The 12,602-nt window shown below is 33.7% G+C and overlaps 1 protein-coding gene across 2 annotated transcripts in view; it reads left to right on the top strand.

The window, feature by feature from the left end:
• TRHDE (thyrotropin releasing hormone degrading enzyme) overlaps positions 1 to 12,602 on the top strand; it is a 405,202-nt gene that overhangs the window by 313,069 nt on the left and 79,531 nt on the right. For both annotated transcript variants that reach the window (XR_010932493.1, XM_067697363.1), the window contains exons 11-12: positions 2,746 to 2,879; positions 2,981 to 3,036. Coding sequence is in view for 1 of the 2 variants with exons in the window: in XM_067697363.1 (XP_067553464.1) it covers positions 2,746 to 2,879; positions 2,981 to 3,036 (190 nt within the window). In the remaining variant the exon portion in view is untranslated. The remainder of the gene's footprint in view (positions 1 to 2,745; positions 2,880 to 2,980; positions 3,037 to 12,602) is intronic.

Below are 12,602 nucleotides of genomic sequence, written 5' to 3' on the forward strand. Positions count from 1 at the left end.
AATTTAAGTCTTGTGCCATTTTGGATATATTCTAAATATAATTTTTAATTGTTATTACGAACACTTGAAATATAACTTCCATACTTTTTATTATGGTACTCATCACATACTGTACCTCATTAGGCTATTGAAAAAGATCTCTTTAAAATTCATTGCTTGCCGTTAGTTAATTTGAAGAACATTTTAGAGATATAATTAAGTAGAAAGAAAAAGGTATTTAAAAATCTATTAGAAAACTTTTCAGGGAATCATTTCTCCAAAGGTTTCATTTATAACCAAGGTGTAAAAATATTCATGAACAGTAATAACCTTCAGGTTTTAGTTATTAATTTAATAATAGAATACTAAACAACAATAGATGCTTGCCTTTTTTTCTTCTCAGACTAGACGGTATAGGGATTGTTGACTTTTTTAGTTGGTCTCTTTTCTACCTATACATTGTTGAATTCAAAAGTTCAAAAAACTAGAACCAAGTGCATCACATGAAGTTAAGTTATGCCATCTATCTAAAATGTCAGGAGGAAGTAACTTTAAAAAACAGATTTAATATCATAGAAATCGATGCCCATTTCAAAATTGTAAAAAGTTTAATCATGTGTTCATATATTAAACCCAAACCTGTAATATTGTAATTTCTTTAAATAATAATCACTTCTTAGATGAAAATGATTAAACTTGTTCTTAACCTATGTGAATTCAATAACAATTTAAATATGTTTTGCTATAAAAATCTTATTCCTGAAGACAGTGTTAGGGTTGCTCAAGGGAAACAATATCCTCAATATTTCAATCAATTTTTCTTCAGTGAATTCAGACATGATTAACTAAAATCTCTCTTTATGAGGACTTGTTTTTTAAATGCCATTTTTTAGATTATTGTTTTTTATTTTTACATCTGTAAAATTGGGTGACATTCTAAAGCTTCACAGAAATTGTGTGGATAAATACATAAAATTTTTTAAAAACCTGCAGATATAAAGTATCAGAAACTTGGGAAGCTATAAATATTTTAGAGCAATATCTGACAGATTTATTTTCCTAAGTACCACAGATTAAGCTGGGTAAAATTTCAAACTAAGAAAACTATCCCCTTCTGCCATTGAATCATAGAATTAGAAGGGGCCTTAAATGCCATCACTTGGCCTTTAGGTTATAAGTTCTACTGAGGACAAAAGACGATCAGTGGCATAAGTTCAAACATTTATATATAGGAAAGTTTTACAAGAAGTTTTTGTACTCCTTTTATAATTCTTGTTTCCCAAGTTATTTCCCCATTTTTCAAATTAATATAAGAGTATGAAAATGTATACAGTATCATATACAATAAAAACGTTATACCATCTTGGATCAACAGAGTATGCGTGGTAAAAAGGGCACGGAAGTCAGGATACCTGAGATGCACTATCTCAGACAATTCAATTAACCTGTCTGAGCCTCATTTCTTTATCTGTTCTAACACATACTGTTAATAAAGATGTCAAGAAGTTGAAGTGCTCTTTGAAACATTAAAGATTAGATGTTTATGTTTAGTATACATTTATGTTTAAGTATTTTTTACTGTATTTCTGAAAGTTGATAATATGTAACATGTGTTGGTTACATTAGCCCACCCCATTCTAGACGTGAACAATTAATGATCTTTAACATTCATTCATTAATTTTTGTGGTATAACCTCTTCTTGTATGGCTTTTATTTAAGAGAAAGTACTCTGTAAATTCAGCGCTTAAGAAAAGTAAAAATAAAATTTGTTTTGTTGTCTGATGTGTGAAAACTTGGATAAATAGAGGGAGAATTAGAGGTTGTGCCTCTTAGAACTGACATGAATGGTTTCCATGATGCATTGTGTGGTTTTGAGTCACTGTGGAAATTAGATAGACGTGTGTGTGTGTGTGTGTGTGTGTGTGTGTGTGTGTGTGTATAAAATATGAATTTTAAGTAAACTTCATACATTATGCAACTTCTATGAAGCATGAGTCCTGAGGGCAGCAGCAACAAAATAATTAGAATTGTAAACTATGGTTCTGGGAAGTCAATAAAGGCTGCCATTAAAAGTGAATGAGTTCTCTATCTGTATTATATTTAAAGGGGTTAAATATGTAAGTTATAAGATTACTTTTACTGGCTTCCTTTAATTGAATTAACCAGCGAATATAATCAAGTTACCATTTTCCAAAGTGATTCCAATAAGCAGAATTTATTATCTTTGTTCTAATTATATGTAGAAATATTAGAGTCTTAAATAAATGAGGTTCCTTTTTCCAACATTATTGATGATGCTGGAAAGTCTGTTATTTATTAGCACATCCCAAGAAAGCACAAGGAAAAGGGTAAGAAATAACAGTGACTTTCAAATAAATGAGCCCTATTATTTTAATTACTTTCTTGCTGAATAAAATAAGTAGAATGTGCACCTGAAGCCTTTTCCACAGATACATATACAATGTAACTGGAAGCCACATGAATACAGTAGTAGATTTCTTGGTTACATTTATCTTGAGAAAGAAAATTATATATACATAACAGGGTTTTATCAAGAGTAATAATGAGTAAGCTACTAAAGGTTTTCTAGCAAATTCTAGCTATAGTGATTAATTGACTAAAGAGTAGATTTCAATTAGGTATTTAGGATGGTGTCCTCTTTTAATTATTGGTACTGTGATATCTGGTATTAAGAAAACATACTTCACTCTATTTTAACCCTTAAAATTGCAAATCTCTCTTACCCCCTAAAATGCTGTTTTCAGAACACCACAGAATAACTTCTTTGGACAAAGGAAGCTGGTTACTGGGGAACATCAATCAAACTGGCTATTTTAGAGTCAACTATGATTTAAGGAATTGGAGATTATTAATTGATCAGTTAATCAGGAAACATGAGGTAAACTGGATTTACTCATCAAAGATCTGTTTTGACATATGAACATCTGCCATTTTAATCCTAAGTGATTCCTTTTTTTTTTTTTTTGGTTGCCCTCATAGGTTCTCTCTGTCAGTAACCGAGCAGGTTTGATCGACGATGCCTTCAGCCTAGCCAGGTATGTTTTCCTGTGGCTCTCCACAGTAAAACTAATGCCCTTAAGACTTCCTCTATTAAGCTAAATAGTGTATATGTATTGAATAAGAAATCTTTTAAAAATAATTTCTGTCTCACACCCTTTGTGTTTGGATATGAATTATAATCAGTGTCCCAAATTCTTGGTCAATAGTAGCCATGGGGTATTTCTGAGTCAGGAGAAGCTTGATCAATTTTTGCCACAAGTTCAATTTAACACTCAAGATTAATACTCCTTTTACAATTTCATTAATGAACTCTACAAAATGACCATTGTGCCATATTTAATTTTTGATGTAAAGTACCTTGAAGCATCGGCATTTTTTTTCATGACATATACTAGTATATCTTTTTTTTAATGTATTTTTGAATGTGATTCATTATGAAAATCTTGCGCTGCAAGACAGAAATAAATATTCTACTGGGTAAAGCTGTTCTGGACAAAATATATATCAATCTTGTAGCAGAAGTTATAGTACTAGTTATAGTAATATTTGTGTTATTTTCATAGTTAGATTTATAATGTTAAAAATCAGTTATTCTTTTGAATAGTCATTAAATAGCTATTCCTTTAAAGTAATGTTGATCGTAAACCCAAGCTATTTTACTCAGTTTTGAGGCTAAATAGTAAAATAACTCAGTCCTTTTAATATTTTTTATTGTTCACATCAGTATAGTTTTAATTTTAATAATCTGATATTATGGGACAAAAATTTAGAAATGAATAGAGGTGGAGAAAAGCCTGACAAGATAGTCATATGTGGAGATAAAGATTAAGTAAGATATGAAGACTTTGAAGAAGGCATTAGATATAACATGAAGATTATTTTGACATAGACGTTTAGAGAGTTCAGAAAGCCAGTAAGAGAGTGTACTTAATGTAACATTGCCCTGAGAGAGAAGCAAGCAAAAGAGAGCTATGTTAAGAGTTCCACAGGAAAGGTTAGGGAACTAGAAGAGAACTAATATTACCAGTTAATTAAACACATAAATTTCCAGGCACTGTTCTGTTTTACATATAGTAATTTGTATAATTTTCACAACAACCTTATGAGATAAGCAGATCTGTATTATTATTATTATTCCCATTATATAGATGAGGAGACTGAGGGTTAGAGAAGTCAAGTAACTTACCTAAAGTCATATAGCTAGTAATTGACAGGGCCAGGGCTTCATATATATGCAGTAATAGAAGAGCCAGGTAATATAGGAAGATTGAGGGGATTTGAAGTGGTAGTTCATATGAATCCTTACGTGTTTGAAATGATGGTGAGAAAGCAAACAAGTAGTGATATCCTAAAGAGAGAGGGCAGATGGAAAGATGGAAATTGAAAGGATCTTTGACTCATCTGCATTAAATGATAGAAGCTATTTTTTAATGAAATATTTTAATTTTAGTAGATGATTTTTTTTCCAAAATTAAATTCCTTGTTGTCTAATACAGAACATTGCTTTCAATAACAATTTTGGAAGACTTAAACATTTGAAGTAAACAATTTCATTATCATTTATACAAATTTACCAGGGGAATGTGCAAATCTCCTTGAATATAGATTGAAATTTGTTCTATTGATCATGAGATAATTTTCCTATTAGCATGGAAGTAAATAAACACAAAATTAGATTTATTCTGCATTTACTTGGGAACACCCTGCAGTCACTTGGAGTTAAGGGTTATTCACATTTCAGTGTATTCTAGTAAATGTTTCAAAGTTTTGCTACCAACCTGAGTCAGTCTTCTTTCAGTTTCCTGAACACACCATGCTCCTTTTGGCTTCTTTATAGACAACAAACAGAAGAGTAGCAAATATTTATCAATATGTATGTTCCAGGTACTGTACTGAGGCTTTTATGAATGATTTTGTTCAGTCTTCTCAGTAAACCCGTGGAGTGGGTGTGGTTACTGCAGCCATGTTATAGCTGAGTCGTGGAGGTTGAGAGGGGTTAAGTCTCTTAGCTAAGGGTGCACAGATTTTAAGTGAGGGGTGGAGGGGTGACATTCAACTGCAGATAGTAGCACAGCAGCGCTTATGACCTCAGGTCAGGGTGACTGCCCATTATATGAAATTCCTTTCCACTCCCCTTGTCTGTTGGGAATATTGCTATTCACTTAAAAATAAAATTTCACTTGCACAGCCTTACCTGAAACCTATCTGTCCTTCCCAGAAAGAATAAGGTGACATCCTGTGGATCTGTACTTTAGCAGTTGTCACCTTGTAGTTCAACTACTTTTCTGGGTCCCTGTGATATTTGGGTGATCTTGAGGGCAGGGCTTTGTCTCATCCTTGTATTACTACTGCCTAACTTAATCTTTGGTACAGGATTATACCAATATATATTTGTTGAATGAATTGCTAATTAACTATTAATTATTCAAACTATAAACTTTCAGGCCCACTATCTTTTTGTGCAATTAAGTACACATATTCTAGGTATTTTTTATGGTTGTTTTTTAAATATATAAAAACCACATGAATGCATTCTGGTTGTAGTGATTAAAACAAGAGAGATAACAATGTGAAAATTTTCTTTTACTCCTTCCATGACATCCTATAGCTCTTACCCTCCCTCTTCACAGATAAAATTAATATTTGCTGTATATAAATCCAGCCTTTTTTTTTTTTTTTTTTGCGGTACGCGGGCCTCTGACTGTTGTGGCCTCTCCCATTGCGGAGCACAGGCTCCGGACGCACAGGCCCAGCCGCTCTGCAGCATGTGGGATCTTCCCGGACTGGGGCATGAACCCGTGTCCCCTGCATCAGCAGGCGGACTCTCAACCACTGCGCCACCAGGGAAGCCCAAATCCAGCCACTTTAAAACATTTCCATACAGTTAAATTTTTTTCACGTGAACAGAAATACATTCTGTTTTCTACTCATTTATAAAAATAAATCTGAGGAGCTTTATTCCAGTGTTGCTAAGTCTTCATTATTATAATCAAGACTGCACTGAGTGTGCTTGAACAGTCTTTTGTCGCACATATACGTATTTTTATAGGATTGATTCCTGAAAGAGGAATTTTTGGTTTAAAGAGTATAAGATTTTTGATAAATATTACAAATTGTATTCCAAAGGGTTTCCCAGTAGAACCCTCCGTCAACCACATACGAGAGGGCCCAATGCCCCCAAACCCTTCATGATAATAAAGAGTATATACATCTTTTACATTTTTGACAGTATGGCAGCAAAAATAATTTTTTTGAAGCTGTTACAGAACCAGTTGAATTAACTTGTGCATCTTTTCATATACATCTGCCATGTGTACTTTGTTTTCTTCTGTGAATTGTTACCTGGTTAAAGGAAAAACAAAAGCCTCATAGAAGATGGGTGAGGTATTTTTCCTACCCTTTTCCTATATATTTTGGATTTTTTTCGATTTTACTCCTTTTTGTAGAAAACAATGTTACAGTATTTTCTCTCAACACTGTCATTTTTTTTTAATACTTTGTGGTGTATTTCATCATCTCAAAGGCTTTTAATTTATATGTTAAATCATTCCTTTTGTAGCTTTCTGTCTCTTTGGTTCTGACTTCCATAGAAGACCTTCTCTATATGAACATTTTGAATATATTTCATTTTTTATTTGAAAGCTATTTTGTTTTTGCATCTATCTCCTCACCCTTCCTTCTCTAATTAGTTTTTATGTATAGAATGGAAGAGTGGTCTAATTTTCTTTAACATTAATATATTTATAACCAATTATTTAATCCTGTTTCTTTAAAGAACTTTCTTATTCATAGATTTGAAATGATATCTTTATCTTAATGAAAATGCTTATATTTTAGGGAATTGATTCAATTCTGTTTAACTGGTCTCTGTTGTTTTTGGCACTAGTACCATGTTGCTCTGATTAGCTTTATAGTATGTTGTGGTTGACAACATTTTCTCTTGTTCTTGTTCAAAATCTTACGTGTTTTCTCTTAAGTATAGATTTTTAAATCAGTTTGACGAAGCCCATTAAAAATCCTGCTGCAGTTTTGACTGAATATGCATTGATTGGATTTATAAGTTAATTTTTAAAGAATTAACATATTTTCAAATGTGAGCTTTCCAATATCAAAACATGTTGTTTCTCCCCATTTTTTTAGGTCCCTAAGTCAAGCTCTATAGCTTTATTTACATTGGTTCTGGAAATGTCATACTGTTTCCTCATTTTTTAATGGTATACGCTTCTATAGGAAATGGCACTGCTTCTGCACTTAGATGCTCTAATTTTCATTACTTGTGTGTAAGGAATTAATCAGTTGCCTCGCAAATATCATTGTATTATGACTTGAACTTTGAAATTAGTGACTAAATGCCTAGATATTTTTTGTTGGGTGTTCATGTTTCTTGTTGGTTTTTGTTTTGATGAAGCATTGCTAGATTGAGAGATATAAAAATGAACAAGATGCATTTCTTGTTTTCAATGAATTCATGGTCTAGCAGGGACAGTACACTGTAGACAATTAACTATATTCAGTATATCAATACAATGAATAAAATATTATGCAAATGTTGTAATATAAAGAATTAATGTGGTCTAGAAAGATTATGGAGGACATCATATAGGAAATACCATCAGAAAAATGAAAGTTTGCCATGGAAATCTACTAAAGTTTTAAAAGTAATAAAATGAGAGCAGGAAAAAGTGTAAACTAGAGGATGGATTTAGGGCAAGAGAACTGTTACCACAGTGATGCTCATGCAACAAATTGATTGAAACATAGATTTGAGAAGGAGTGGAATTGGCAGCTAGATAACGTAAGAACTCTTACTGAAGTTATTTATTAGCTTAATATGTAGTAGAAACTGGAAATTTGGAAGATGCGCTTTAGGAAATCCACTGGATTTGGATATTTAAAGTCATTAACATGCTCTGAGTATGATTTTAAAAAGCTATAAAAGTGTGTAGAACTGGATTGTGGACCTCTGTGGTATTTTGTTTGAAAATAATCAAAATACGTGAAAATTTTTGGAACATTTGTTCATATGTAAGAGTTCCAGAGATAAATCATCATCATCATCACCATCATCATCACCACCTTTGCCCTGGGCAGTTACTGCATTGATTTACTTATTTAGTCACCAGTTTCCTGGAAAATTCAATTATGTATTGTAGAACACATGCCAGATTATTGCATTATTAATGTCATAACATATATTTTTAGCTTGCATAACATATTTAAAAAATTCTGTTACAGGCTATTCCATTAAGGACCCAATCACCTAAAAAAGCCTAACTAGGACAGAATCTTACAACTTAGTTTGCAAATTTTGTTAAGAAATAAGATAGCAGTTGTATCTTCTAAAGTATTAGTGTTTTATTAACAATAAGCACAAGAACCTGTACCTGGAGATTATGAATGTCACACTTAGAAGTGCTCTAAGTACTGGTGAGCTGTCATCAGTAGTAGTTAATACATTTTTGAAGATGGTATAAGTTAAAAAATTAATAAATACATTTTTATCAACTTGTTTCTGAGCTTATAAATCTGCGATATGTTAGGAGAACTGGAAATTCAGTATGTGAGCCAGTGAAAATATAATGGCTCATGAAGAAGCAGACTATGAGAATACCTCAAACCTACCCTCATGCATTGTTTTTGTTTCTGGGCCTTAGTTTCAGGACTGATAGCAGCATTGTTAAAACTGCCTTAACAATGTTTGCAAGCTGATTGGTACTAACCTGCTCCTTGTGGGACTTCCTCTATCATAGTTTTTATTAGAAATTCTGTCTTCTGGATGGCTCTCCTGTACCTTGTTTAAAGTTTCCCCTGCCAAACGTGTGTTCATTACTTCTTTGCTCATTGCAGAAAATAGGAGCATTATGTACCTAAAAAGCAACTTCATCTTGAACTGGGCTAGAGGAAGAGTAACTTTTCCTGTGTTGATGGCTGGACGTTTAAATTGTAATGTGTTGACCTTTTGTAGGGGACATTGAGAAGGAATGACTTAGAAACCTTTTATGAGAAATACCTTGGCAGACTGGACATTTTGTCCTGATTTCCCCACTCGGTTATGGAGATAACAGGACTGCTTCACTTCACCTGAACATGGCTATGCAAAACCTGATTAAGAATCCTGGATCCCTCTGACATTGTCTACTGCTTTATAAATTCTGATTTCAAAAAGGATATTTAGTTTCAGAATTCTTTCCTCAGTTCCTGCCTTTTTCTTTTTTGAAAGTGCTATATAATCTCAGTATAAACATTTTTCTTCCTTAGCTGTGTTTTATAATGGAATCATAAGAGTTATTAATAATAGAATACTGGGAATACTGATTAAAATGGGTTTTATATTGTACTCACTGGACAGGGAGAGAAGGATGATTCTTCAGCTGTTTATAGTAGAATCATTTGGGAGAAGTAACCATGTGTAGATTATGTTCTTATTTATCTTTTGTTAAGCTACTAGAATGTGTGTGCAAAAGGATTACAATTAAATACTTATGAAATCCTGAAAGTGATAAAATTGTTTATTGCAAAACAAGATTTATTGTTAGCTATATGCTTCCAATCTTCTGCCATTGACCAAAGGCTATTTAAAATTAGCTTGTAGTTATGCTTTGGGACTTTCTGGCCAGGGCAGATCTTTCCATGCTCTGAGTAGTGACTCATAATGAGTTCATGCAGGAGATTTGTGGCCATCCCTAAGAGATCACAATATTTCTCACATCTCTGAGGCTGGGGATTTAATTACTTGTCTTTATCAGCTAACATTCCTCTTGAGATATACAAAAAAGTCACCTTGAAGCCCTCTCATTTCATACCTTTCTGCATGCAATTACTTAAAAATTCATATCCAAAAGGCCTCCAAATTGGTCTTAGTTCACGCAACACTTTGTCACAGTAAATGTTGAAAATAGTTTGAAAGCATTTTCAGGACATTTACTGTAATGAGCTGGGAGTCTTCAGCTTTCTTTCTATGACTACCCAGTAAAAGGCTAGAGTAGATTCCTGAATTTTCAAGCCACACTGTTCCTAGAGGGGTAGCCGGTTTACTCAAGGTTAAAGAGTGAGGTAACATGTTCCTTTGAGCTATCTTTAGAAACCTTTTGAGGGTGGAGTCACAGATGTTGTCCTTGAAATAGGATTTAGGGGGGAGCTACCATACATTCCAGGTACTTACGAGAGGTTCAAACCTCCTGGGGCATAAGGGCAGGCCTGTGGCTCTTGAGGACGACAAACTTTCTTAGAGACATTTCAATTGTACTGCATGAAATCAAAAGCCAATTTGTAACCTTCCAGTGCAAAATTTGTGTTTCAGCTCTGTAGGTGAAAGTGTTTTAATATTAATGTCTAATGTCTGAGAGTGCTGAGTAGAAAGTAGAAGAGAGATATTTCGACATCCCTCTTTAGGTTTGATCCATTTTCGTAACAGCCTGCACTCTTGAGTTACAAAAGTGTGGGTGATGTTTGTAGCTTACATGGATTTGCGTAAGCCATTCTTTTTTAAGAATAAATAGTCTAAATTTCCAAATGCAAGTACAAATTTGTTTGAATATGTGTATATATGCTCTTTAGTGTCTCACAAATTTAAAAAATTAGAATTCACATTGTAGTTAGTACTGTCTGGTCACATTTGACACAAAGTTATGATTCTTTTGATTTTATAATTGCTTTGAAACCTGAGCCTGAGATTTCATAAGAATTTCTCTAGGATTTCTCTAAGCTTCCCCATAATTTGAAATACCTGTTCACACATGATTTAAATTATTTAGGTAAAGCTTCCTCCAAAATGGTCATTTATACCATCAACTTCACTTGAATAGATATTTGTAATATGTGCTTTTAGCACAGAGTCCTAAGTATTCCTCTGATGTTAGATTCTTGGACTGTGATAGTATCATCTTAGTGTTTTTCCTTCCATGAATTTGAGTTATCTCCTCTCCTGCTTGCTGGGAATCTTTTGCATATTCAGGTGCAGTGCTTTGAGTATGAGCTGAGAGACCACCTGCATCAGGACCACCGCACCCGAGATGTTTTATTAAAAATTGCATATTCCCACCACTACCTAGGATCTGCATTCTATCAAGCACCTCATGTGATTCTGACACCCACAGCAATATGAAAATCACTGCTTTTGAGGCCCAGAAGGTATTTATGGCATCAGTTTAGACAGGCAGGTGCTCCTGTGGAGCTAAAAGGCCTTAGAGTAGCATCCTCAATAGCAGTGAGGGTGGCTTTCTTTGGATCCTAGTGTCATGAGCTGATCGTTCAACAATCAGGACATCAGGGATTCAGTTTTAACTATTCAAAAACACTTTTTTATTCTTGTTATTAAATATGTTACCATTTCGGATATGCCATCTGATAGCTGTGAACAAAACTCAAAATCTGGGTGTCTTAGAAATTTTCCCAAGCATGGAAATCTCCTGGAGGCTTCTCATATAATTAGGAGACACCTTTGTTTATTTTATTTATTTATTTTTTAATTGGAGTAAAATTGCTTTACAATGTTGTGTTAGTTTCTGCTGTACAATGAAGTGAGTCAGCTATATGTATACCTATATCCCCTCCCTCTTGGACCTCCCTCCCACCCCCCATCCCACCCATCTAGGTCGTCACAGAGCACCAAGCTGAGCTCCCAAATGAGCATACTAACACAGATCAAGCATACACATGCATATTGAATTCTGAGGTGTTCAGTAGTTTTCCAGGGTGAACAACATGGCAGAATTTCCTTGCAAGTTAATCTGGTGTCTAAACCTGGAGTAATTTGTAAATCTATTGACAGTGCAAGTAGGCAGGAACAGTAGAGCTACCTGGAGCAAGTGTTAAGTGTGAGAAGAAGGCATCTTTAGCTTTTGTAGTTATTCTGTGATAGTCTTTGAGGGACTCAGGAACTTAGAAAGATGAAGAAAAGGAAAGGAAAGGAAAGGCAATAGGTTCTTTCAGCAAGAAATAATTGATAAGAAAGAAGAAAACAAGAGTTTTGTGGTAGACTTAGTCTGTGGAGAAAAGTAAATGAGTCCTCTGGCATTTAGTCTGTTCATGTAAAAGCCTAATTTTCAAAGAAATCTCAAAAAACCTCTTTTCGTTTTTATTATGATAAATTATAGAGAAATTTTTAAAATGAGGAATATATGAATATAGGTATTCATGCAGGCTTTATGCTAGAGTAATTACTTTAAGGTGTCTTGTAATGATATTTTCTCACTTTGGAACAGAGATTCTTAGGGGCCTTTCTGATCGCAAGCTTTCTTAACAAACATACTAATCAGCCAGTTATAAGAACTGCTCGTATTTTTCTCCTAGAACTCATAAAATCTATTTTGGGCTTCAATAACTTATTTACCTGAGGTAGCAATGCTATCCTGATAAGGAAACTAGAATAAAGGTAATGGAAAATAAGTGTTTTACGTTAGTTTCTACTTGCCACGAAAATACAGAAGATTTCATTTTTATACTTGAAGAGACAATGATTTGGGAAAGAGCGGAAAGGAAAGGAAACTTAGTTCCAACATTTTGTGCAATGAAGGTGAGCGATTAATTCAGAATAGCACACACTTTTGCTTATATGGCAAATCTTAAAGCCTTGGGAGATTATTTTAAATACATGAGGTTC

This window comes from Pseudorca crassidens, chromosome 11, assembly GCF_039906515.1.
Source record: "Pseudorca crassidens isolate mPseCra1 chromosome 11, mPseCra1.hap1, whole genome shotgun sequence".
Taxonomy (NCBI): domain Eukaryota; kingdom Metazoa; phylum Chordata; class Mammalia; order Artiodactyla; family Delphinidae; genus Pseudorca; species Pseudorca crassidens.